Below are 27,529 nucleotides of genomic sequence, written 5' to 3'. Positions count from 1 at the left end.
AGAAGTTGTAAAGTAGCACCACTTAGAAGTAGGTAAATATCCAAATTTTGTAGGAATCTACAAGGAGACCTTTTTTTTTTTTTAATCTATCATCTCAGTGAGAGATTGAAGGTAGTTTTTTTAAAGTAATGATTATTTTAAGCCATGAGGATGATTTCACAGCACCTTTCAACTGCCTACATTGTCAAGCCTCTCCGGAGTTCTCAGCTCTGTGATAGGTTTCCAGATTTTGAACACATGTAATTGAGTTGTTTAGAAGCAACAGTTTTCCAGAGTCTGAGGTAAAGACTTAGGAAAATTGACTGAACTCTAACCAAACATTCAGAGACTTTTTCTTCATGGTTTAATAGTGTATGATTGTCTGCTGTTCCTAAGTCAGCAACCCAGTTTTCTTGTCAGTGAACTACTTAATACACTCTATATATTAAAAAGATAATTAGAGGACTTCCCTGGTGGTGCAGTGGTTAAGAACCTGCCTGCCAGTGCAGGAGAAATGGGTTTGAGCCCTGGGCCGGGAAGATCCTACATGCTGCAGAGCAACTAAGCCTGTGTGCCACAACTACTGAGCCTGCGCTCTAGAGCCCGCAAGCCACAACTACTGAGCCCATGTGCCACAACTGCTTAAGCCCATGTGCTTAGAGCCCGTGCTCTGCAGCAAGAGAAGCCACCGCAATGAGAAGCCCGTTCACCGCAACAAAGAGTAGCCCCTGCTCACCGCAACAAAGAGTAACCCCTGCTCACCGCAACTAGAGAAAGCCCGTGACCCCAATGCAGCCAAAAATAAATAAATATAAATAAATAAATTTATATTAAAAAAAGATAATTAGATAAGACCAACAATAAAAGGGAGAAGCCCTACCAACCCAGCTTCTGGTCCATAGGTTCTGATTCTTAAACTATGCAGAAGTAGAAAGGAAGGACTAGGGAGTCCTTTGTGGTTAATAGTCCATTCAGGGGGATCTAAGGTAACAAAACAGCGTTATACCCCACCCCTATTCTTATTTTTTAAAAAGACCAGTGGGTTCATAAGAACTGATAGGGCAGGGGTGGACCTCCCAGAAGGAAACCCTGGGAAAATCTACTTACTACCCAGCAGCTATCCAAGATATAAACAATTAGGTAAATATTTTGCAAATGCTATAACATTTTATTCTCTGTCAATTATGAGATGAAAAGCACATTTTAAAAATAAATTTTGTCTTTAAATAACTTTTTCTACATATTTGCAGAATGCTCTGCCATTTATTTTTATATAGGATCAGAATGATACTATTTGCAGGAGGAGCAATGGCAAGAAGTTTCGCTTAGAGATCTTGGGATAGTAAAGGGACCCGTCCACATGGCCTTCCAACTTTGCACATACCTCTAACTTGCATTTGCACATATTTCCATTCCATGAGGCCCTGGACTTCAAACTCCAGGTCTCGAGCTGGGAAAGTTGTAAAAGAATATAAACAAATTAATCTGTGATTTGATCCTTAACTGTATCTTCTGAATTCCAGACAGAGTTACTGTCCACATGGCAGTTTCTGATATTAAAGCAAAACTTAAACTGAATCCTTCAACAAAAATACCCAACTTCCATGGCGAGAGGTAAGTAATGAATTTATTAATGTGATCAATATATTAAGATAAAGAATTATTAAGGTGATGAATATATTAAATACTCATAAAGGCTATAATGAAACAAGTTAGAATGTTCTTCAAATATCTATTCTGTGATAAAGTTAATTATAAAACAAAACATCTGAATTGAAGATAAAGATTTTTTTATAAAAAGAAAGATATATATATATATACTTTTTGATTAGAGAAACAAAGAGTTCTTCCTATTCTCCCAAATGAGAGGCTATTTTTGTGTGAGGGGACAGAATACCCCAGAAGAAGGTTGTCAGAAGGCTAAAGGAGTTGTCAGTTACACATTAAGACATTTCAAGTGCCAGTTTAAAGGAGAAAAAACTCAGAGGATCATAAACCCCTAAGCGTCAGAATATAGAGAAAGAGTATGTAGCTCAAAAATGGCCAGTAAAATGGAATCTGATAAATTAGCTATGACTAACCTTGAGCTAAAATTGGGAAGGCAGGTTTGCCTGTGACATTAACAATAGCTTTTTCTCAACCTGATAACTACAAATTCCAATAAACAGTAGCCACTAGTGACTGAAAATGAAAGCCTGATGCAAATTTTATCAGATCATAAAAAGAAAAGCCTCTCTCCTCTCTCACAATTATCCATTTTCTTTGCCACTTTGAGAGTATTTCTCCTAGTGTCCTTGACTATGCCATTCTACAGGAATATATTACGGACTTTTTTATCAGGATGTGGGTAACACAACCTTATAGCAGCCAAATCCCTTGATCTCATTGTTCCCTTACCCTTCATCACGAGCTGTCTTTTGAAGTAGTGACTTCCTTGTCACTGAAAGTAGTCAAGCAAAGACTAGATAATACCACATGTAGAGGGAATTCCTACATGAGATGAGAGGCTAGACTGGGTCCATTCCAAATCTAAAGTTCTTTGAACCTTTGAAACACTGTAAAATAAAAAATCTATTTCCCATGTTTGATCCAAGATAAGATTTGAAATTCCGCCAAGAGTATGGTTTTTTAAACGTAGCTAATAAAGAACTTGCATTGCCTGGGCTTCTACTTGCTTCTTGAGAACTTCATATTTCTCCATCCACTACATCTTCTGTGTGTGTGTGTGTGTGTGTGATACGCGGGCCTCTCACTGTTGTGGCCTCTCCCGTTGCGGAGCACAGGCCCCGTACGCGCAGGCTCAGCGGCCATGGCTTACGGGCCCAGCCGCTCCATGGCATGTGGGATCTTCCTGGACCAGGGCACGAACCCGTGTCCCCTGCATGAGCAGGCAGACTCTCAACCACTGCGCCACCAGGGAAGCCCCACTGCATCTTTTATATCATGCAAAAGAAATCTGTTTATATTTAGAAATACAACAAATATAAAATAACCAATCTGAGTAAAGCATCAAGTTGGTAATGAAAAGCAAACGCTAGAAGATATCAATGATAGTAAAAGCTGAGAAAAATAAGACTAATTAGATCAAATTCCATGTCAGAAAAATTGAGAATGGTGCATTTCACCTCCTATTTTACCAGGTCCTCTTTAAAAATGGGCTGAATCTAGTAGACACTGTAGAGGATACTAAATTCATAAACTATAATTTTTTTATTTAACTACCATGTTTAGTATTTCTTATAGTTTTACTTTTTTAATTGCTTCTTGTAAAAGCACAAAAACTAAGAGATGACATATTTCTTAAAGCTTTTAGTTCTACTAGTATCAAAACTAATAAATTGCTGCAAATATATACAAAATATCCCCAAAGTATTAATATTTTCCTCTTTTTCCAGATTTTATTTTCCTGAGGAAATAAAAGGTCACCTAGGGTTCCAAACTTTCCAGAACTTTTCTCTCTTGATGAGAGATAGATAGATACGGTTGATATAGAGACATCGAGACAGAGAGAGAGAGAGAGGGAGAAAGAAAGAGATCGATCTACCACTCTCGCTCTCTCATATGCTGGTAAAAATACAATTTGGCAAAGTTGTAAAATAAATATGAATACAAAATTTCATTGTAAGTATATTCACCATAAGATTATTTAAACTAGTTAAAAGTTTGAAACAACTTATATTTCTAACAATAGGAATAGTGTGAGGCTTATATTCTTCAACTTTGGCAACAAATAAACCTGGATTTGAATCCCAGGGCTTCCAGTTATCAGCTGTGTGACTCAGGACAAGTTATTTAATCCCTCTGAGCCTCAGTTTCCTCTTTTGTAAAATAGGAGAAATCAGATTTTTTAAGGGGGTAAGGTTGATGGGCAAGCATAGGGGAGAGGTGGACCTCAGTGGCCAACATCACTGTCCATCCTGTAGCTATTGGCAATTGACAGTAACAGGGCCCTTAGGTGGTGTGACTCTGGATATATTTTGACGCTTACAGTCACTCCAGTCAGCAGAAACTGATGAAGGGAACTAATATTTGCTGGTTTCAATAAATATCTCTTTTCTCAGGGATAGAGATTTACCAGGACCTCTGCCAAGCCAATTACAGCACAAAGAAAGGAAGTTAAGCCCTTCACAAATGCGAGGTAATGAGACCCATCCCAAAATAAAAGCATAAACAAAAGCCCCTTAATATATCTTAGCATTTTTTTTTTCTCTAAGGGAGATCTGGGATTTCAAAGGTTGTCTACAGTACTCTGTTATTTAAAAACAAAAAATATCTATATTTTATGATACAATGTCTAATTTGTGGGAAGGAAGGTGGATTACTTTTTTTAGTATTTATTTATTTTTTGGCTGTGCCAAGTCTTAGTTGCAGCACGTGGGATCTTCATTGTGGCAGGCGGGATCTTTAGTTGCAGCATGTGGGATCTTTAGTTGTGGCATGCAGACTTCTTAGTTGCAGCATGCGGACTTCTTAGTTGCAGAATGAGGACTCTTAGTTGCCACATGCATGCAGGAACTAGTTCCCCGACCAGGGATCGAACCTGGGCCCCCTGCATTGGGAGCGTGGAGTCTTACCCACTGGACTACCAGGCAAGTCCTGGGGGATTACTTTCAAATAGACATCTTCAAGAATTTAGACAGTCCTGGCCAAATATTTTTATTCCAAGGAGAACTTGTGGTGTGGAGAAGAAAAAATACAAGGTCAAATAGAAATTAAGTAGCAAAGCAGTATCAACACAACTAAAGTCTCAGGATTTATCATAGAAAAAAATTATAATGATAAAATGAGCTACCCTCACTACAGTTCATTCATCCAAACAACAAATACTTACTTAAAGCCAACAGTGTACTAGACGAAACACAGGTCAGACATGTTCCCTGCCCTAATAGGAAGTCTTACAGGGAAGACAGTTAAACCATGAATTTGTTGATTGAACCATTTAAATTACAACATGACACAAGTAATGATAGGGAAAGTATAGAGTTAAAGGAGCATAAAAGAAAGTGTCCTAACTTAGTAAGGAAAGGAGGGAAGTCCCAGCGAAAGCTGAATAATGAGTAAATCAGACAAAGAGCACAGAAGGGAGTGTTCTGGGTAGAGTGGAATCTGCAAAGGCCCAGAGAAAAGGGAAAACATGACACACTAGAAAAACTAAAAAAAAAAAAAAAAAAAAAAACAAGCATGGCTGTGTTTGGGTTCTGAGAAGGTTAATGCTTCACCCCTCCAAGTTTGGAACCAACTAAGACATTCCTCTAAGAGACAGGAATCAAAAAAACACCTTTATTGCTAGGAAAGCTGGTTTGGGAAACACAAAAGATTGTCAGAATCAGAACTTCATTTTTCACTGTAAAACTGAACTAAATGCCTTAATAGTAACAGTTTATGGCTTTATACAACTTCAAGGTTTCTGAAGTACATTAATATACATTGGTGCTTTAAGGGTACCCACTATTTGTTTTAATCAGGTATTGTTATACATACAGACATAGAAACAACTGTCCTGGAAGAAGTATTTTATTCTCAGAGATCCCTAAAAGTAAGAGACACAGCACACCATGAAGAGGGAAGCACCGGGGTCAGTCAAAAGGCAAAGGGTAGAGGGAAGTGGGCAAGAGCCTTAGTTTGGTTTCTGCAGGAAGGAATAGACAAGGCAGGATAAGCAGGTTTAGGATTGGCTAGGTAAATCATTTCAGTGAGCTCTGGGTTTCAGGGCTGTCCCTAGTTGTCTGATACCTGGCCCTGCAGTGATTAGGACAGAGGAACAGTAGCCCAGAGTTTAAGAGCCTAAGAAAGTTGGTGACTGGGGATACGGTCTCTGGATTGGTTGGTTTGTATATATATGAAGAACATACTCACAGGCAAGTCCTTTACTATCGCTAGGAACTGGCTAGTTATGGGAGGGGCAGGCCCTCCAGGATCAGCAAGGCCCCAGATATCAAAGCATCAAATACAGAAACTAGAAAATGTGGTTGTCGTGAGGATTAAGCACTATGACAGGTTAATTTGTTCATTTTACAAATATTTATTGAACACCTCCAAATCCCCAACATCTGCTACCATCCTCACTCTCAACTGATATCCTTGCTTCCTACCCCTTTATAATCGGAGAATTCTGATTCTGCAATCAGAATAGAACTTCCACAGACTCCCACTTCCATATCTACCCCCACCAGCATCTGTACCCACAAACTCTGCCCTCCTCCCTCTTCCACAAATGAACTTTATACTTTTATCTAAAGTCAATCCTTCCATTGTGGACTAGATCACATCTCCTCTCTCAAATTCAAAGATACGACCAAAGAAACTGTGCCCCCCTCTCCAACACCAATTTTTTTCACTCTCTAGTATATCATTCCTGATCAAGCTCAGTCCTTGATCCTCTTCTCTTCTTCATCCCACTCACACATGTGGTGATCTCATCTAGTCTTAGGCTTTAAATACCTATATGCCAACAATTCCCAAATGTATATGTCCAGCCAGGTCTCTCTCCCCAGCTCCAGGCTCATATCTAACTGCCTACCTGACATCTCCAATTGTATGTCTAATAGACACCTCAAACTCAACATGTCAAAAACTGAACTCCTGGGAAATTCCCTGGCCGTCCAGTGGTTAGGACTCCATGCTGCCGCTGCCGGGGGCCCAGGTTCAGGGAACTAAGATTCTGCAAGCCACATGGCATGGCCAAAAAAAAAAAAAACAAAAGCAACTGAACTCTTGATATGTTCCTCTTACTCTTTTTTTTTTATTGTAGTAAAATATACATAACATAAAAATTACAATTTTTAAGAGTTCACACAGATCAGTGGCATTAAATATGTTCACAATGTCCTCTAACCATCACTACCATCCACCTCCAGAACTTTTTCATCATCCCAAACTGAACCTCCAGACCCATTAACCAGTAACTCCCCATCCTCCCCTCCCCTCAGCCTCTTACTTTTAAACTTTGACCTACCCATAGCCTTCCCCATCTCAGATAATGATATTTCATCCTTCCACTTGTTCTGGAAAAACTCTGGAGTCATCCTTGACTCTTCGTTCTCACCCTACCTCTAAATCCATCAGGAGGGACTTCTCTAGTGGCACACTGGTTAACAATCCGCCTGCCAACACAGGGGACACGGGTTTGAGCCCTGGTCAGGGAAGATCCCACATGCTGTGGAGCAACTAAGCCCGTGTGCCACAACTACTGAGACTGCGCTCTAGAGCCCGCAAGCCACAACTACTGAGCCCACATGCCACAATTACTGAAGCCCACATGCCTAGAGCCCGTGCTCCACAGCAAGAGAAGCCACCAGAATGAGAAGCCCGCCCACCACAACGAAGAGTAGCCCCTACTCACAGCAACTAGAGAAAGCCTGCGTGCAGCAACAAAGACCCAATGCAGCCAAAAATATAAATAAATAAATGAATGAATGAATGAAGAAATGTGTATTTTTTAAAATAAATAAATAAATAAATCCATCAGGAAATCTCATTGGCTCTACCTTTAAAATATATCGAGATTTATACCACCTCTACTGCTACAACCCTGGTCTAAAGCACTGTTATTGCTCACCCACAATAGCCTCCTACCTGAGGCTAGTCTCCCTGCTTCTACCCAAATCCTTACAAAAGTCTGTTCTAACAATAGCCACAGTGATCCTGTTAAAGTATAAGTCAGGTCGGGGAGAGGGAGGTGCTGACCTATGTAACTCTGAAAACGACATTTTGACTAGAAACTATAAGACTGAACACAGAAGGAGCTATACATAAACAACACACAATATACTCTAGTTAGTAAAGTTGTTTCTCATAGGGGTATACATTAACAATCCTGAAACTGTTGTACATGTATACGACAATTGAATAAATAAGTGACTCAATGGTGGATGGTGGGAGCCAGGTTGCTCTCTGTTGGAGTAGGAAGTTTCAGATAAACAAGGGGAGAAGGCTAAAGTGAAGCAGTGGAACTGGATTAGAGTGAGACATTAGTGTGAACTCATGTTTAACTTAATGGATGCAGATGGATAGATCAAGAAATAATATGATATGTGTGTATACATGGGTTAGTGTATGTGCATATATTTCCTAGCTCTGTTTGCTGAGAGGACTTAAAAGCACTGACACCCCCATAGCAACAAGCATACCCAGCACCCAAATCTTGACTTCCAATGTCAGTCTCCTATCAAAGAATCAGAGTTCCTTGGATAAATGGCTGATTCTAGGGCTTTGGCAGAGAATATACAAAATGAACCTGGAATATCTTGCAGTGCCAGAAAGTAAGGAGATGCTCAAAATACAAAAGGACAAGAGCATGTCAAGGAGATACAGAAATGAACCTGAAAGAGCACACAACAGCCAAAGCTGGAACAGTTTGAACAACAAAAATAAATAGAATAGTATTGGATTATAACTCAAAGTATAAAATAAATATCGTTAAGCCCCTAGTGATAGAAATAAATGATTGAATTTTTTTTTTTTCGCTGTGTTGTGTCTTCGTTGCTGCACGTGGGCTTTCTCCAGTTGCATCAAGCAGGGGCTACTCTTGGTTGTGGTGCGCGGGCTTTTCATTACGGTGGCTTCTCTTGTTGTGGAGCTTGGGCTGTAGGCACACGGGATTCAGTAGTTGTGGCATGTGGGCTCAGTAGTTGTGGCGCACGGGCTTAGCTGCTCCATGGCATGTGGGATCTTCCTGGACCAGGGCTCTAACCCGTGTGCCCTGCATTGGCAGGCGGATTCTTAACCACCGCGCCACCAGGGAAGTCCCATGATTGAATTTTTTAAATGAAGAAGAGACAAACCTCTCTTACAAGAGAATTCCGAATAATGTATGTAGATATTACCTCTTCCAGGAGGTAGAGCTTAATTCCCCATTCCCCTGAGCCCTCTGTCCCTTGAGTCTGGACTACCCTTAGTAACTTGCTTCCAAAGAGTAGAATATGAAAAAGGAAGGAAGGAAGTTTACAGTGGAAAAATCTGATGAACACTACCTCAGCCAGTTAATCAAGGTTGCCGTCACCAGTGATAAGTCATGTTGATAGCCTTAATAAATGATGATAACACCACTTCAGTTCTGTGGTCTTCCTCCCCAAAACCCATAATCTCAGGCTAACCCTGAGAAGAACATCAGAAAAACCCAAATTGAAGGACTTCTGCAAAGTACCTGAACAACACTCCTCAAAACTGACAAGGTTGGACTTCCCTGCTGGCGCAGTGGCTAAGAATCCTCCTACCAATGCAGGGCACACGGGTTAGAGCCCTGGTCCGGGAAGATCCCACATGCCACGGAGCAACTAAGCCCGCGAGCCATAACTGCTGAGCCTGTGCACCACTACTACTGAAGCCCGCGCGCCTAGAGCCCGTGCTCCGCAACAAGAGAAGCCACCACAATGAGAAGCCCGCACACCTCAAGGAAGAGTAGCCCCCGATGGCTGCAACTAGAGAAAGCACATGCGCAGCAACGAAGACCCAACCCAGCCAAAAAAACGAAAAACAAACAAACAAAAAAACAAAAACACTTCCTTGCTGGCTGTCAGCCAGGAGCCTCTCTCAGACCTTTAAGGCTGCCTGCATTCCACATCACATGCCCTCTCCATCTTCAAACCAGCAACAATGAGTCAAGTCCTTCTCCTGCTTTGAATCTCTCACTTCATCTGTCACATCTCTCTTGCTTCATAAGGGACCCATTCAGATAATCCAGGGTAATCTACCTTAATGACATCTACAAAATCCCTTTTGTCATGTAAAGTAATACATTCACAGGTTCCAGGAATTAGGGTATGAACATCTTTCAAGAGCCATTTTGCCTACATATTTGCTTTTCCACCAATTAGTTTATTCTAGTTCAAATCTCATGGAAGGACACTGTCCTTTACAAGAAATGTCTACTAAATACCCAAATTTCTCTAGTTTTTCAGAACATGACCTCCAGTCAACGGTAATATCTGTTCTAGTTCCATAAGAATATGTATTTATTCCTGTCCTAACCTAATTCCATTTCCCCAGCCTTCCAAGATGCCTACAACTTCTTTAACAAGGATAAAACTGGCTGTATTGATTTACATGGAATGATGCGCACGTTAGCTAAGTTGGGAGTGAATCTAACCAAGCATGATGTCTGTAATGAACTAAGATGTGCTGATATTGATCGTGAGTACTTTGACTTGTCATTATTTTTTTCATAAAAAATTTTTATAAATATATATTTTTTCTCAGACTACATAAACATGAGAAGTAAACCTCATTCACTTGCCAAAAGCACATATATGTGTTTCTCTTTAAAGTTATCGGTGTACAAGTTATGAAATCAAATTAATGCTACAAAATGGACTAGTCTTTGAAAAAGCCTGTGTGGAAATGAAAAGTGACTGTCGTATTTAATATCAAATTCAGATTACTTGTCCTAATGTACATTTTGGAGGGTGCCTTGAAATAACAGATACAAAGGCATTGGCAATTTCAAAAATTACCTGTTACTATTACCCAAAAACTGGCTTCACCTCTTGGTGGGTGTTGAGGCAAAAGACACAACCAAGCCAAAGAGCAGAAGGAAGGCTTTATTACTTGCAACAAGTAAGGAGAACGCCGGAGATCTTTCCCAAAGCAGTGTCTCCCCAAACAGCAAAAATGGGAAGGTTTTAAGCTAAGGGTGCATGCATATTCATGAAGGGGCTGGAGCAGAGGAGAATTCAGCATAGATTTGGGGCAAAGGTCGACAGAGTCCAGGCTCTAGTTGATTGAGGTTATGAGAGTCAGCAAAGGTCAGCAGCATCATTCCTTAGGCTCTAGGTATTCTGGTAAAGGTTGAGTGCTCAAGGGGGGTTGGATCCTGCAAAACAGCTCAGGAATGCTCTTCAGGCTAATCTCAACTTTCAAAACAGAACTGGGAGTCTTTACAACTGATATATTGTTTACAATATGGTTAAGTTATTTTCCTGGCCTGGTAATACCAGTTCTTACATTCTTTGTTCCTTTCAAATCATTAACTATGAGGCGTATTCTTCTGCAAGGACAAGCACTGTGGCCAGGCTTAGATGACAAAATGGCTTAGGCCTAAAATGGCTTCTCTTATGTCAAGAAAGTTATGCCTAGTTTTCTTCCTCCGGGACCCCCTACCCTATCTGACTACATTGCCAAGGAAATCCAAGCCCTTTGTTTCTGTTTGAATCATTTTAGTACAGATCTTCCTTCCATTATTAGAGCCCACCTATATTGAATCTTAAATGCCACAGCATTTTTATTGATATTTTTAAAGCATATAGGTAATGTTTTGTTTGAATATACTGATTTTTTTTTTTTTTTTTTTGCGGTACGTGGGTCTCTCACTGCTGTGGCCTCTCCCGCTGCGGAGCGCAGGCTCCGGACGCGCAGGCTCAGCGGCCATGGCTCACGGGCCCAGCAGCTCCACGGCATGTGGGATCTTCCCAGACTGGGGCACGAACCCGCGTCCCCTGCATCAGCAGGCGGACTCTCAACCACTGTGCCACCAGGGAAGCCCTGAATATACTGGTTTAGTGACTAGTAGCCCACACTGGTATGTTGTGTGGAATATATATTCAGCACAGTACCTCATCTTACCTCTCCTCACCCACCTGCCAGAGCCCCATTCAATCAGCAGCATCCCATGTGTGTCAGTCACCATTTAATTAAAGTGTCACTTGTTTCCACTAACTCTACCCAAATTTTTATTCTTTCACTGAAACACAAACACTCTAATAGCACTCGCTATCCTTTAATTTTAGAGGAAACAGGGTAAAACTCTGGCATATTCTAATAATAGAAATATAGAGGTGGGAGTTAAGTGGGAAGGTAAATATATCCTTGTTCTGAGCTTTAGATCTCTGTTGCAGGAGATGGGAAGGTGAATTTCTCAGACTTTATAAAGGTGCTAACAGATAACAACCGCTTCCTGAAGGCTGTGGGTGAGTAGAAATATTGCTGAATAGATGGCAGATGGTTAGTTGCAATTCATGGCACTGTAAAGATTATTCATTTAGGTCTCCAATCAGGAAGGTGTAGTCTGGGATGTGATTTACTTTTGTACTGCTTCTCTAAAACAAAATTTGCTAAGGAAATTGATACAGTTTTAGAATTTTAACTTAAATGCATCAAGTCCTTCTGCAGAAGACACTGCTTTTTGGACTCCAATGAGAACACTCAGGCAGTGGTGTAGAAAATTTTGGTCACCTTTTATAGTACTTTAATTCTTTACCAGTACCTGTGCTACTTTGGGAGGTACTCCTCCTACAGAAGAAAAATTGTCTTTTTAGAAAAAGAAAAATTCTCTCTCTCTCTCAGGCAAATTTGAGTATAGATAATTCACTGTTCCTGAAAAATATCTTCCTCACCCTGGTGAAGCCTCTGCCCTCAGTGTGAGGGCTGGAGAGTCTGCTGGAGGTTCGAGAGCATGTTTTCTCACAAGGTTATAATGAAGTGGAGGTACTCAAATTATTGCTGTTAGTCCTCTAACGGTTTGTTTATGAGTTTAACAAGCTGCCTTGGAAAATCTAACCCTATTCATATCATGTCTTCTAGGATAAATGCATTCCAAATTCCAAATATTGTATACAGTTTTGAAAAATACATCCTTTCATAAGCTATGAACTGTTTTAGTATAAACAGAAGTTACTGTTTCAAGTATCACTATAGTAACAAGGGTTTGCTTGCACACCAGAAGTATGTATATCAACAATTCCTTTACATAGAAGAATAGAACAATAGTCCTTAACACATAATTCATGTTTATGTTAAATGTATTACTGTATTTACTTAGAAGTCACTGAACTAAAAGTATTTCATTTAAAATTCCATGATTATTTTGTCTGTTCAGTAATCGAAATGACCTTTTTACCAAATAGAACACACTTCGAATGTTTTTCTGTAATTCTCTAGTTCTTGACTTGGTATTAATACTGTATATACAGTAAAACAACTGTAACTTTAATCCTTTTTATGATAGATTTTTTTTCAGAAGGCATTTTGAATTTTTTTTTTCCCTCCATAGTTCCAGAAACGGAGAGCTGTTTAGATTTAGCTGGCAACCCAGGGATCCTATTGTTTGAAATCCTATCAAAGCTTGTAGAGACTTCAGCCTTACCCAGAAAGGCTCTAATGGAAATAGTAAGGTAGGTGGCAAAGAAAGAACAAAAACGACCTTCTCGGCAGCATTTATGAGGATATTAACAAGGCAGCCACCTCTCCCAAACATCCTACTCCACGGATCTGCTCCAAAACGAAGGAGAAGGTGTATAGGCAAATAAATAGTCATGTGCCACAATAAGACAGCCAAAAGTTCAGCTTCTCCTACCCTAGGCTAGAGAATCCCAGAGGAACAAGACTTTTCCAGGAATGATTTTGGGTGAGCTTGGAAATCTAGTTTGAATACAAGATACTCCCATTCACACTGGATCTACCAGGGGCTGTCAAAAGGTCCTTTGGGATGAGGTACAGCAATTTCATACTTCCCAAAGTAGTCTTTGAACTGGACCAGAGCCAGAATTAGACTTGAGAATAGAGGATAAGGAAACATTCTCACACCCAAATGTGTTTATTCCAGCAAATATCACTAAAGATACATTTCCTCAATCTACGTCTATCATTGTATTACAAAAATTAAATGTTTCTGTTATCAATCTTTTCAACTCTTACTCTCTCAAAGCATTCTACTATCCCACTTAGAGAGACTTAAAAATACAGAATGCCACCAACAATGTAAAATATCCTTCCGCTGCTCAACAGGTAATCTCTTTATACTATCCTACACCTCGGTCAGATGTGGAACAGAGGGTGCACAACATTCTACGTTTCATTCCAAGTCAAATACATTTATTAAATGCCTGCTGTTGGTACACAAATTTGGCACATTCCTTAACCATTCAGCCTCAGTTTCCTCATCTATAAAATGAGAATAATAATACCCATAACACAATTACAGGGAAATTGTGAGGAGATGTGATAATGCAGGTAAAGTGCTCAGCAAATCATAAGAGCTCAATAAATGTTAGCTATTACTATTATGTGAAAGTAACTAGAATAAGCATAGAATACACACGTTATTTATTTTAATCCTCACCTACTGATATGCCCTATCATCCCCACTTTACAGATTAAAAAAGCTAAAGCACAAGTCAGTTAAGTAACCTGCCCAAAGGGGTAGGAGTGCCTAGATTTCAGCACAAACTGTCTGGTTCCAGAAACTATGCTCTTTTCCACCTCCTTGTATTGCGGCTTATATCCAGTAAGTGCTCAGGAAATGTTAGCAGATGTTGGTGTTTTTATTGTTATTATGGTGTGGTAGTTACTTATCATATACCTGGTTCCTAAGGAGATCAGAAGTATTTAATAGGTGGCATTTGCATTTAAGGAGCTTAAAATATAAATGGAAAGAAGGGACTTCCCTGGTGGCACAGTGGTTAAGGATCCTCCTGCCAATGCAGGGGACAGGGGTTCGATCCCTGGTCCAGGAAGATCCCACATGCTGCGGAGCAGCAAAGCCTGTGAGCCACAACTACTGAGCCTGCACTCTAGAGCCCACAAGCCACAACTACTGAAGCCCGCATACCTAGAGCCTGTGCTCCACAAAAAGAGAAGCCACCACAATGAGAAGCCCGCGCATCACAACGAAGAGTAGCCCCCACTCTCTGCAACTAGAGAAAGCCCATATGCAGCAACAAAGACCCAATGCAGCCAAATAAATAAATAATTAATTAATTTTAAAAAATCTTCCAACAAACAAAAGTCCAGGACTAGATGGCTTCACAGGTGAATTCTATCAAACATTTAGAGAAGAGCTAACACCCATCCTTCTCCAAAGGATCTTCAAAAAAACTGCAGAGGAAGGAACACTCCCAAACTCATTCTACAAGGCCACCATCACCCTTATACCAAAACCAGACAGAGATACTACAAACATAGAAAATTACAGACCAATATCACTGATGAATATAGATGCAAAAATCCTCAACAAAATACTAGCAAACAGAATCCAACAACACATTAAAAGGATCATACACCATGATCAAGTGGGATTTATCCCAGGGATGCAAGGATTCTTCAATATACGCAAATCAATCAATGTGATACACCATATTAACAAAGTGAAGAATAAAAAACATATGATCATCTCAATAGATGCAGAAAAATCTTTTGACAAAATTCAACATCCATTTATGATAAAAATTCTCCAGAAAGTGGGCATAGAGGGAACCTATCTCAACATCATAAAGGCCATATACGACAAACCCACAGCAAACATCATTCTCAATGGTGAAAAACTGAAAGTATTTCCTCTAAGATCAGGAACAAGACAAGGATGTCCACTCTTGCCACTATTATTCAACATAGTTTTGGAAGTCCTAGCCACAGCAATCAGAGAAGAAAAAGAAATGAATACAAATTGGAAAAGAAGTAAAACTGTCACTGTTTGCAGGTAACATGATACTATACATAGAGAATCCTAAAGATGCCACCAGAAAACAACTAGGGCTGATCAATGAATTTGGTAGAGTAGCAGGATACAAAATTTAATGCACAGAAATCTCTTGCATTCCTATACACTAACAACAAAAGATCAGAAAGAGAAATTAAGGGAATAATCCCATTTACCACTGCATCAAAAAGAATAAAATACCTAGGAATAAACCTACCTAAGGAGGTAAAAGACCTGTACTCAGAAAACTATAAGACACTGATGAAAGAAATTAAAGGTGACACAAACAGATGGAGAGATATACCATGTTCTTGGATTGGAAGAATCAGTATTGTGAAAATGACTATACTACCCAAAGCAGTCTATAGATTCAATGCAATCCCTCTCAAATTACCAGTGGCATTTTTTACAGAACTAGAATAAAAATCTTAAAATTTGTATGGAGACACGAAAGACCCCGAATAGCCAAAGCAGTCTTGAGGGAAAAAAAAATGGAGCTGGAGGAATCAGACTGCCTGACTTCAGACTATACTACCAAGCTACAGTAATCAAGACAATATGGTACTGGCACAAAAACAGAAATATAGGTCAATGGGACAGGATAGAAAGCCCAGAGATAAACCCACACACCTATGGTCAACGAATCTACGACAAAGGAGGCAAGGGTATACAATGGAGAAAAGACAGTCTCTTCAATAAGTGGTGCTGGGATAACTGGACAGCTACATGTAAAAGAATGAAATTAGAACACTCCCTAACACCATACACAAAAATAAACTCAAAATGGCTTAAAGACCTAAACATAAGACCAGACACTATAAAACTCTTGGAGGAAATCATAGGCAGAACACTCTATGACATAAATCACAGCAAGATCTTTTTTCACCCACCTCCAAGAGTAATGGAAATAAGAACAAAAATAAACATATGGGACCTAATGAAACTTAAAAGCTTTTGAACAGCAAAGGAAACTACAAACAAGATGAAAAGACAGGGCTTCCCTGGTGGCACAGTGGTTGAGAGTCCGCCTGCCGATGCAGGGGACACGGGTTCGTGTCCCGGTCCGGGAAGATCCCACATGCCGTGGAGCGGCTGGGCCCGTGAGCCATGGCCGCTAGGCCTGCGCGTCCGGAGCCTGTGCTCTGCAACGGGAGAGGTCACATCAGTGAGAGGCTCACGTACCGAAAAAAAAAAAAAAAAAAAAGATGAAAAGACAACCCTCAGAATGGGAGAAAATATTTGCAAATGAATCAATGGACAAAGGATTAATCTCCAAAATATATAAACAGTTCATGCAGCTCAATATTAAAAAAAAAAACAAACAACCCAATCCAAAAATGGGCAGAAGACCTAAATAGACGTTTTTCCAAAGAAGACATACAGATGGCCAAGAGGCACATGAAAAGATGCTCAACATCGCTAATTATTAGAGAAATGCGAATCAAAACTACAGTAAATTATCACCTCACACCAGTCAGAATGGCCATCATCAAAAAGTCTACAAACAATAAATGCTGGAGAGGGTGTGGGGAAAAAGGAACCCTCCTATACTGCTGGTGGGAATGTAAACTGATACAGCCACTATGGAGAACAGTATGGAGGTTCCTAAAGAAACTAAAAACAGAGCTACCATATGACCCAGCAATCCCACTCCTGGGCATATATCCAGAGAAAAACATGGTTCAAGAAGATACATGCACCCCAGTGTTCATTGCAGCGCTATTTACAATAGCCAAGACATAGAAGCAACCTAACATGGATCATAATCGATAGGTATTTTTCTAGACAAGACTGGGAAATCTTGGGGAAGAGGAAGGAAGGCAAAGCCCAGGGACTGCATATATAAAGTAATTAAGTGGCCTGTGGAAAATATCAGTAGATGTTTTATAAATGTCACAGAAACAAGCCCTCAATAAATAATATTGAATGAATATACAAATTAAAATGAATGCATTCAGCATATATAACTTGCAATTTGACTTTTTATTCTTTCTGTCCAACACTCAGGCACTGTTTTTCAGTAGGACTATGGCACTTTTTTTCAGTAGGACTTTCTAGCACTTTTTAACCACCTCTGAATTACTTTTTTTTTCCTAGCTATTTCCGAAGAAAATTCCAGGAAACCACCTCGGAAATGGTGTGGACCCCTTATGCTACAGGTTGTGGAAAAAGGAGATTTAAGCCAGACATATGCACACCTCCAAGCTCAAGCACAGCCACCTTTGCTAATGCTGCCCGGATTGCAATAATGAAAGAAAAGGATTTATTTAAATTTCTTGAAGAGCTCAAGAGTAAGAGCCATTTGTCCTCTCCCCACTGTTGTAAAGGATTTATTTGTATATTACTGGTCAGAATTAAATACTAAATGCGAAGTGCTTTAAGAGTAGGGCCACAGCCTATTCTGAGTGTCTGGTCTCTGTCACACAGATATCATTTGAAAGCAAATGTACCTGAATCCCCAGACACCTGTATGAAGCTGAAAGTCTGTGGATGCATGGGTGGTAGGAGCAGGAGAGTGAAGAAGGGGTGGCATGGCCCCTGAGGAGATGAATAGACAAAGAGCAAAATAGGTACCACATGTATGTCTTTTATGTGAATTTCTTCTTACATTATTTGTGATACCAGTTTTTATCTTCTTAGGATGCAATCCTCCTTCAGATAGCCCATATTCAAAAATACCCATCTTTCCACTGTTTCCTAATGTGGATGGGGTGGTGATGGGAAAGCCATTCAAAGACATACAGAAATTAGAAATGCTAAGGAGAAAGGAGCCTCTGAATTTCTTTGAGAACTATTTTTTCCATAAAAAAGACTGGAAAACACAGGTGAGATTTATATTACATCATATCAGTTAAATACTTAGGTTTTCAAGTTCTAACTTAACAGAACTAGTAATGTGCTTTTTAATGACAAATATTTTCAGTCATGATATTTCAAACCAGATTCCATAGCCATGTTCCTAAATTTAAAGCCCAGGTATAAATATTTCATTTAATTTCAACAAATAGTTAAACTTACTGAAAATACATAATATTATCATTCTAACCTAGTCCATTACAACATCTAATCTAATATACAATAAATGTCAATTAGAAACCAAGAAATAGAAGTTTCAGAATGAAAGTAACTGAGCTAACATGAACACTACCCCACCCAACCTACTCACTCACCATGCCCAACCCATCACACAGACTCATGTGACCACATAAAAATACCAAATGAAATAAAGTGACATATAAAAATGCATTCAAAAGAAAAGGACCCCTTTGTTTCAGAAAGAAGAGAGAACCTAAGGCTAGAATGGTATGTTCATAAATGACCCTGTGAGTGGCTGAGGGAGAGGTGAGAGGTGAAGCCCTCATGGGGCTTCACATGGATGTGGATCCTTCATATGGATCTAGACCCTGATGGCTAGGGGTTGGGGTTTTTGTTTTTATTTCCCAGTGGGAATGAATATTTATTTGTTTGTTTATTTATTTATTTATCTTCATGTCTTTTTTTTTAACATCTTTATTGTAGTATAACTGGTTTACAATGGTGTGTTAGTTTGGGGGATTAATATCCCACATCCCACAAGCTGCACAGTGTGGCCAAAAAATAAATAAGAATGTAAAAAATCATAAAAAACAGAATAAAAAACAAAATTTGTTTGTACAGCTTTCTCTTTGCCTTGAATCCTTGTCCCTAATGATATGAATGTTACTTTCCTCCTGGTATAGGGAGGACATCTTCCATGTGGGGGCTTTATCTCCTGTATTTAGGGAAAAAAAAGGAGAACTCAGTGTACCCTTCTTACACCTGCTGTTCTTCAAGTGCCTTTAGCTCAAAATAATCCTATGCCAAAGTGGCATATTTGGGGGTGGCATATTCTGTCACCTTCATGACCTGGCAATTCCACTCCTGGGATACCACCTAAGATACACAGATATCCTTGCACATATTCCAAATGCCACCCATAAAAGGGTAATTCATTACAGGGTCAGTTCTGCTAGCAAAAGATTGGTGGGGGGTGGGGGGGAGACTAAATAACCATTAGTAGGTACTAGTTAAGTTAGGCTCCAAACACACAGTGAAAGGTTCTGCAGCCATGTTAATGACTAAGAAACTCTTTGTGCAATGATGTGAAAGATCTCCAAATGGAAGAAGCAAGATACAAGGCAGTATGAATAGTACACAACTATTTGTGTAAAAGGAGGAAAAGTCAATATGAAATATGGACATTTTTTTCTTGTAAAATGGCCTGGAAGGAAACGCAAGAAATTATGACATTGGTTGCCTGTAGAAAGGGAAACTAGGGTGTTGGGAGAGAAAAGTGCCAGGGAGATCGCAGTGTATACTCACCATACTTTCAGAATTTTGAACCATGTGCATGTTTTACCCTCTAAAAAAACCCTGAAATAAAAAAGAAGTACTGGACTTCCCTGGTGGCGCAGTGGTTGAGGGTCCACCTGTCGATGCAGGGGACACGGGTTCGTGCCCCGGTTCGGGAGGATCCCACATGCCGCGGAGCGGCTGGGCCCGTGAGCCATGGCCGCTGAGCCTGCGCGTCCGGAGCCTGTGCTCTGCAATGGGAGAGGCCACAACAGTGAGAGGCCCGCGTACCACAAAAAAAAAAAAAAAGAAGTACTGGTTTGAAGAGTATTAGACAATAAGAACTAAAATAGAATACCATGGTAACATGGAAGATGAGGAGGGCAGTGCCCAGAATTAAAGCTTTCTAAAATTCCTTTTATTGTTTGGGGAGAGGCTTATGATATTGATTAAATCTATAATTTGTTACATTAATTTTAAGTATTAAAAATGTGAAGACAATCACTAAAAACTAAAATGAATAACTGCCAAAACAGTAGAGGAAGAAAAAAATAAGAAAAAAGAGAAACATGAGAAAATAGAAAGTGCAAAACAAAACAGGCAGAAAAATCCAAATATATCAGTAATCACAATAAAAGATTAAACACACCAGTTTAAAAAAATAAAAGGGAAGGAAGGGAGGGAGGGAGGGAGGGAGGAAGGGAGGGAGGGAGGAAGGAAGAAAGGATCATTTTCAAATTAAAAAAATTTCTGATTTTTTAAAAACTAATTTTAAGATATATATTCTTTAAGGGAGACACCTAAATTATTACACAGAAACTTCAAAGGGACAGAAGAATATATATCAGGCAAATACAAATCAAAATAAGTTGTTATCCATACATTAGTGTGGGGAAAAGAAAATTTAAGGAAAAGATAAAGATGCTGTTTAATGATTTTTAAAAATCATCAGGAGAATCTTAACAATAAAAGAAACAAACCAATAAAACAGACAACAGACACAGATTCACATAGAACAAACTAGTGGTTACCAGAGGGGAGAAGGATGAGGACAGGGGCAAAATAGGTGAAGGAGATTAAGAGGTACAAACTACCAGATATAAAATAAATAAGTTACAAGGATGTAATGTACAATACAGGGAATATAGTTAATATTTTATAATAACTTTGCATGGAGTGTAATCTATTAAAATATTGAATTAGTGTTTGTACACTTGAAACTAATATAATATTGTAAGTCAACTATACTTCAATAAAAATTTTTTTTAATAAAATAAAAATACATATTTTTAAATTTTTAGTATTTTTAATTTAATTTTTTATTTTGGCTGCACCATACAGCATGCGGGATCTTATCTCCCCAACCAGGGATCCAACCCATGCCCCCTGCAGTGGAAGCGCGGATTCTTAACCACTGGATCTCCAGGGGAGTCCCTTTTCTTTTTGGAAAAAAAATTTTAAATCATGAGGAAGATATAACTATTCTGAATCTGTACACACCTAGCAAATTAACAGATAAGGTGATAATTAACAGAATAATAAGGATTGGCTTTAGACTTTTTTTTTTTTTTTTCGGTACGTGGGTCTCTCACTGTTGTGGCCTCTCCCATTGCGGAGCACAGGCTCCGGACGCACAGGCTCAGCAGCCATGGCTCACGGGCCCAGCCACTCCGCGGCCTGTGGGATCTTCCCGGACTGGGGCATGAGCCCGTGTCCCCTGCATCGGCAGGCAGACTCTCAACCACTGCGCCACCAGGGAAGCCCTGGCTTTAGACTTTTTTTTTTTTTTTTTTTTTGGCTTTAGACTTTTTAAGGCATTATACATGGTAAAAATGAATACTAAATGAATAAGCAAATCCCTAAGTACAGTGGGAGATTTTTATGCATCTTCAGAAACTGATAATGCAAAGGAGCGGTTAGGGGGATCAAATCCTCTTACAAAAATTTAAGTTTAACAGAAACATGAAACTATAGCTTGATGTAGAATCAGAGTCTAGAAAAAGTTGTTTCAGGACATAAGAGATGAGCACAATTTGTAGCCAGGAGGAAAAACCCTTAGAACTCCGGTTCTCAATCTTGGCTGCAAAACAGAACTACCGGGGAGAGCTTTTAAAATCCTAGTGCCCAGGCCACAACCCTGTCCAGTTAAATCAGATCTCTGGGAACGGGGCCCAGGGCTCAGTATTTTTTAAAGTTCCAACCTGCAGCCAAAGCTGAAAACCACTGCTCAAAGAGAAGAGAAACTGAAGATGTTTGAAGATGTAGGAGAGGGGCAAGACTGGCTACATAACTTGCTAGGTCCAGTGCAAAATGAAAATGTAGGGCCCCTTGTCCAAAAATAATTAAGAATTTAAAGACAGCAACAGGGACTTCTCTTGTGGTCCAGTGTCTAAGACCACGCTCCCAATGCAGGGGGCCCAGGTTCAATCCCTGGTCAGGGAACTAGATCCCACATGCCGCAACTAAGAGTCTGCATGCTGCAAATAAAGATCCCGCATGCCACAACTAAGACCCAGTGCAGCCAACTAAATAAATAAAATTTTTTTTAAATAAAAATAAAGACAGCAACGATAAAACATTAAACCAAACTTAGGACCCTTCTAAGTATAAGGTCCTGTGTAACTGCACAGATCACACACCCATGAAGCCAGCCACGGAAAGAGGAAAATTGAAGGGATAAGGTACAGGAGGAGACCTTGGAAATTAAGAAAAACTCTCAGATATAAGAGGGAAGGAGGGAAAAAATGGGTTAAAGGATGGAAAAATCATAAGGTGGAAAGAAGAGCTGAAAGAATTCATATTAGGGGAATTCCCTGGCGGTCCAGTAGTTAGGACGCTGCGCTTTCAACTGCCAAGGGCCTGGGTTCCACCCCTGGTCGGGGAACTAAGATCCCACAAGCCAGTGCAGCGCAGCTAAGGGAGTTTGAAGGTCTGGTTTTCCAGCAGCCGCTATGAGGACTGTAAGAGAGTTTACAGCAAATGAAGAAAAGTAATGTCAAGCAATACTGAGGGCCTGGATGACACTGGGTCATACACATTTTCAAAGAAAGCAATCTGCATATTTACATGATTTCCACCAACATTGTTCAGTAGCCCAGGAACAGTAAAAAAATAACAGATGGCTGGTTCCCTGTGAGAATTTTGGGAGTAGTATATGTTGTACTTTGTGGAGGGCACATTCATTTTTAGTGCTTTGGAAGTTTGGGTGAGGATGGAGTTGACTCCTCTCTACCCTCCATATCCATCCCAAACATAAACCATCCTGTGGTCTATACTCCTCTTATGAGTAAGCTTCACTATTAAGAAAGAGAGTTTGCTAGATGCCCATTTACACATGGCACTATACCAGGTACCCCAAAACAACTGACAAGTACTGTAGAAATAACCTTGTAAATCATATACACACCCTTTCATAATACAATACACTTCCGTGTATTTTTGTCTTTGTTATATAATTCAACTAAAATATATTACTAACCTTCCTTTTTAAATGTTCATAAAGGCAGCAAATACAAAGCCTATCGACCGTGCCTCAGGCTACCCAACTGACATCCTCGCCATCGACCAAATACTCAAGAGAAAGCAGAATTGGACAGTGGCTGATGCAGCTGCTATTAAACAGCATGTGAGTATTCTCTGTTGAACACCTTCAGAGAAACCACTGACAGCTATGTCTTTAAAATAAGACCAGATCATTTCTTATTTTCATCCATTGTAATGATATTTCTTGCTCTATAATCAAATGGGTTCAAGTGTTAACTGTTATAATTCATCCTGCTAATCACCTATGGAGTCATACCCAGCATCATTTCTGGGACATTCATTTGTTTCATGCTGGAAATAGCAACTAATTAAGGTAGTAAACCAACGGTCACAGTGAGTGGTATAATCAGGGAATTGTGATGAGTGAATGCATCTTTATTATGGCAGCTAAAAGAATAATTGTAATAATAGTAGTTTAAGTATGCTTCCTAGGTGTCAGGCACTGTGCTCTATAAGTACTCTACAAGTGCTCTACAGGTACTAATTCATTTACTTATCACAACAAATCTTTGAGGTAGGCACTGTTACTCTTTGTCATTTTACACATATGCACAGAGAGGTTAAGTGACTTACCCAAAGGCACACAGCTAGGAACTAATAGGGCCAGAATTATAAGCATGGGTATACATATGTCATTTTACACATATGCACAGAGAGGTTAAGTGACTTGCCCAAAGGCACACAGCTAGGAAGTAATAGGGCCAGAATTATAAGCATGGGTAGCTTGGCTTCAGAATTCACAACTGTGGATTAACCACAACTGTGTGCCACCTGTCTACTCTTGTGCCCTGACTTCTTAGCAACTTTTGTCCTCTAGAGACAGACTGGGGTGTATTTATTTTATACCACCTCCCTTCTGCATTTGACACTAATGATCAGGCTCTCCTAGACACTTGCTACTTCCTTAACATTTACAATACTGCATCTTTAATTCTCCTTGTAGTTCTGTGTCCTTTCCTCTCTCTTCTCTTTCCTGAAGGTTCATCCCTTAAGTCTTTTTTTTTTGAAGTATAGTTGATTTACAGTGTTTCAGGTGTACAGCAAAGTGATTCAGTTATACATACACATATAAATATATTCTTTTTCAGATTCTTTTCCATTTCCCTGTGCTGTAAAGTAGGCCCTTGTTTATTTTATATATAGTAGCATGTATCTGTTAATCCCAAATTCCTAATTTATCCCTCCCCCTTTTCCTCTTTCAAACTTTGGTAACCATAGTTTGTTTTCTACATCTGTGAGTCTATTTCTATTTTGTAAATAAATTCATTTATATCTATTTTTAGATTCCACATATAAGGGATATCATATGATATTTGTCTTTCTCTGTCTGACTCACTTCACTCAGTATGATAATCTCTAGGTCCATCCATGTTGCTGCAAATGGCATTATTTCATTCTTTTTCATGGTTGATTAGTATCCCATTGTATATATATAAATCACATCTTCTTTTTCCATTCATCTGTCGATGGACATATAGGTTCCTTAAGTCTTTGTTTTTGGCTGTGTTGGGTCTTTGTTGCTGCACGCAGGCTTTCTCTAGTTGCGGTGAGCGGGGCCTACCCTTCTTTGCGGTGCGCGGGCTTCTCATTGTGGTGGCTCCTCTTGTTGCGGAGCACGGGCTCTAGGCATGTGGGCTTCAGAAGTTGTGGCGCACGGGCTTAGTTGCTCCACGGCATGTGGGATCTTCCTGGACCAGGGCTCGAACCTGTGTCCCCTGCATTGGCAGGCAGATTCTCAACCACTGGGCCACCAGGGATGTCCCTCCTTAAGTCCTGATGGTTCCTAGTTTTCTAGTCTCATCCTACTGCTCTTATTATTATATACATTCATTTGTTCAGTAAATATTTATCCAGTGTTAACAAAGTTCTGAGATTATGAGATACCACAGAATAAAAAACACAGTTCCTACCCTCAATGAGCTAGCAGTAAGGTGGGAGACACGGAGAAGGAAAGGAGCAGTAATAATACATTGGGATAAACGGGACTACAGGAGGTCAGTACAGCATGCCACAAGAATGCAAAGGAGTGGACTCCCAACCTCTGTCTCATCATGGCATAAATTCACACTGGCGTAAATGGAGGTCGCTTATAGCCAAAGGGCTCCAGCCCTGAGGTGCTAGCTGCCTCAAGGGCTAGGAAACTTGAGAATACCAGTAATTTGGCATCCCTATAACCCAGTCGCAACAGAACATTGGGGATCTCTGCATTAAGTAAAGGAACAGCTAGGGTGAGTATTCTTTGAGCTATCTCAATCTACCCTCCTTGTTTCAGCTGCCACCTATATACCTGATAACTCTTAGCTGTCACTAGCCTAGACTTCTTTCCAGTACTTCTTCCTCATCTCACCGATTGCCTGATGAACATCTCTACCCTGCTGTCTCACCACATATCAAACTGGACATGTCCAAAACCGAATTCATCATCTTCTATATCAAACTGGCTCTTTCTTGAGGATTCCATATCTCAGTTGTTGATACTACCATCTACCCAGGCACTGAAACTAGAAGGCCAGGAGCCATCCTTAATTTATACTTTTTCTTCACTCCTCACATCCACCAATCACCAAATCTGGCTACTCTCATTCTCCCAAAGATTTTTCACATCTGTCCCCTTTATTCCATCCTGTTACTACTGCCTCAGCTGAGGTCCTCATTAGGCTTTACCTAAACAGCAACCTGCAATGATTATCCCTTCCTCAGAGCACCACCCATCCTCCACACAGCTGCTGTGAGGAATGAATCCGAAGAAGATCCAGCCTGTCACTGTCCTGCTTAGGAAATGAATGTTTCCTTCTCAGAGATGACAGGGTTTTTCAACTATATTTTTTGCTCCATACAACTGAGGGGTTTATCTCACTTCCAACAGAAAAGTGTCTCACTACAGCATGATTTTCACTGATGAAAGGACTATGCCCAACCTCACTGAGAACAAGTCTCAGGGCCTGATTACAGCAACAACACCTGGCCTGCCTCTCCTCAAATTTGACACTTCAGCAATACCAAAGTGCCTGGACTCCCCCTACCAGCTCCAGGATGTATTGCCTTTGAGCCGTTGTTTATGCTATTCCCTCTCCCTGGAACACCTTCCCATCACCACCCACTCCCTCGATTTAATCAAGTCCTTGAGGACCTACTCAGCTCAGCATCTTCTCCCTCCCTGCCCTAGGCTGGACTGAGTGCCATCCTTGGCACTCCTATTATATCCAGAGCCTATCTCCATCCCACTTTCCTCCTATTTTAGCCTACTGTGTTTTTAAATTCTTATAAAATTTCTTAAAATCTCATTATTCCCAAGTAATACATTTTCATTGTCCATCAACTCCTAACTCACATGTCCTCAAGAGGCACTACCCAATATATAAATTCAGTGACTTTCAAGTAACCTGGGAACATAACTCTTAGGATATCTAGAATTGTGGTCCACAAACCAAAGACATTTTAAGGTAACTACTGTAAACTTCTGCTCTCTCACTGCAGGTAAAGAGAGCTACAGATACCTATAACTTGGGAATTGCCCTTGAGCACCGGAAACAAATGCTAAACCTCTGGCGGAAGATCCGAGGGGATTTGATTGGGATAGACAGTAAAAATGAGTCCTTTTATGACACCTTTTCTACTTATACATGGTCCTGGAATGTCTGCCAAGAATTACTTTCCCCAAAGGACTTAAGGTTATATGATGCCTATGTGAATAGAAATTCCTTCCACAACTCTGCATTCTCTTCCTCTTCGGATATTAGTGAATGTGACACAGGAAGAAGAACAAAATGGAAAGGCTTCAAAGGGTTTCGACAATGAAATTTCTACATTTTCTAAACAGCTCATCGCAAACTGCTTTTTCATAGATATCAAAATTATTCTTGCTTTTGTCTAATACATTCTTAGCAGCTGGAAATGTTGACATCTTTGGAATTCTGACCAGTAAAAAAGTTTAAGTCATAGTATGGTTTCCCTTTCCTAATTCTTGCTAGTAGATAGATGCCTTGCGGTTATTTCCCTAGCAACCAGCTGCACTCCACTGTCCCTACCTGGTTCAAAACTGCCTGGGCCTCAGCAGGAAGGAGAAAAGCAAAGCTTGCACTTACCTCAGCACAGGGCTGCCCTTCTGACCTCCTAACAGCCCTCTCAGCAATAAGCACGGAGTTTATGTGACTTAAGTGGCATTAGTTTTTTTATCATTTGTGAAAGAAGCCAGAGGCAGCAGATGACAATGACCCTTCAGTTTCAGGGAATAATTTCGCAATCCCCCAAGAAACCTTGATTAGATTTGGGTTTTCGTAAGGCTCC

At 40.0% G+C, this 27,529-nt stretch overlaps 1 protein-coding gene across 1 annotated transcript; it reads left to right on the top strand.

The window, feature by feature from the left end:
* EFCAB3 (EF-hand calcium binding domain 3) lies at positions 1-27,183 on the top strand. The gene is made up of 10 exons (XM_065897389.1): positions 1-218; positions 1,507-1,593; positions 4,041-4,117; positions 9,967-10,110; positions 11,811-11,882; positions 12,965-13,085; positions 17,486-17,679; positions 18,029-18,213; positions 23,202-23,324; positions 26,720-27,183. The coding sequence occupies exons 1-10, from the start codon at positions 145-147 to the stop codon at positions 27,038-27,040; spliced, it is 1,398 nt and encodes a 465-aa protein (XP_065753461.1). The 5' UTR covers positions 1-144; the 3' UTR covers positions 27,041-27,183.
* The last annotated feature ends 346 nt before the right edge of the window (positions 27,184-27,529 follow it).

Source organism: Phocoena phocoena, chromosome 19 (genome assembly GCF_963924675.1).
Source record: "Phocoena phocoena chromosome 19, mPhoPho1.1, whole genome shotgun sequence".
In the NCBI taxonomy this organism is placed as follows: Eukaryota; Metazoa; Chordata; class Mammalia; order Artiodactyla; family Phocoenidae; genus Phocoena; species Phocoena phocoena.
Note: the sequence above shows the minus strand (reverse complement) of the source record. Positions and strands in the feature narration are given on the sequence as shown.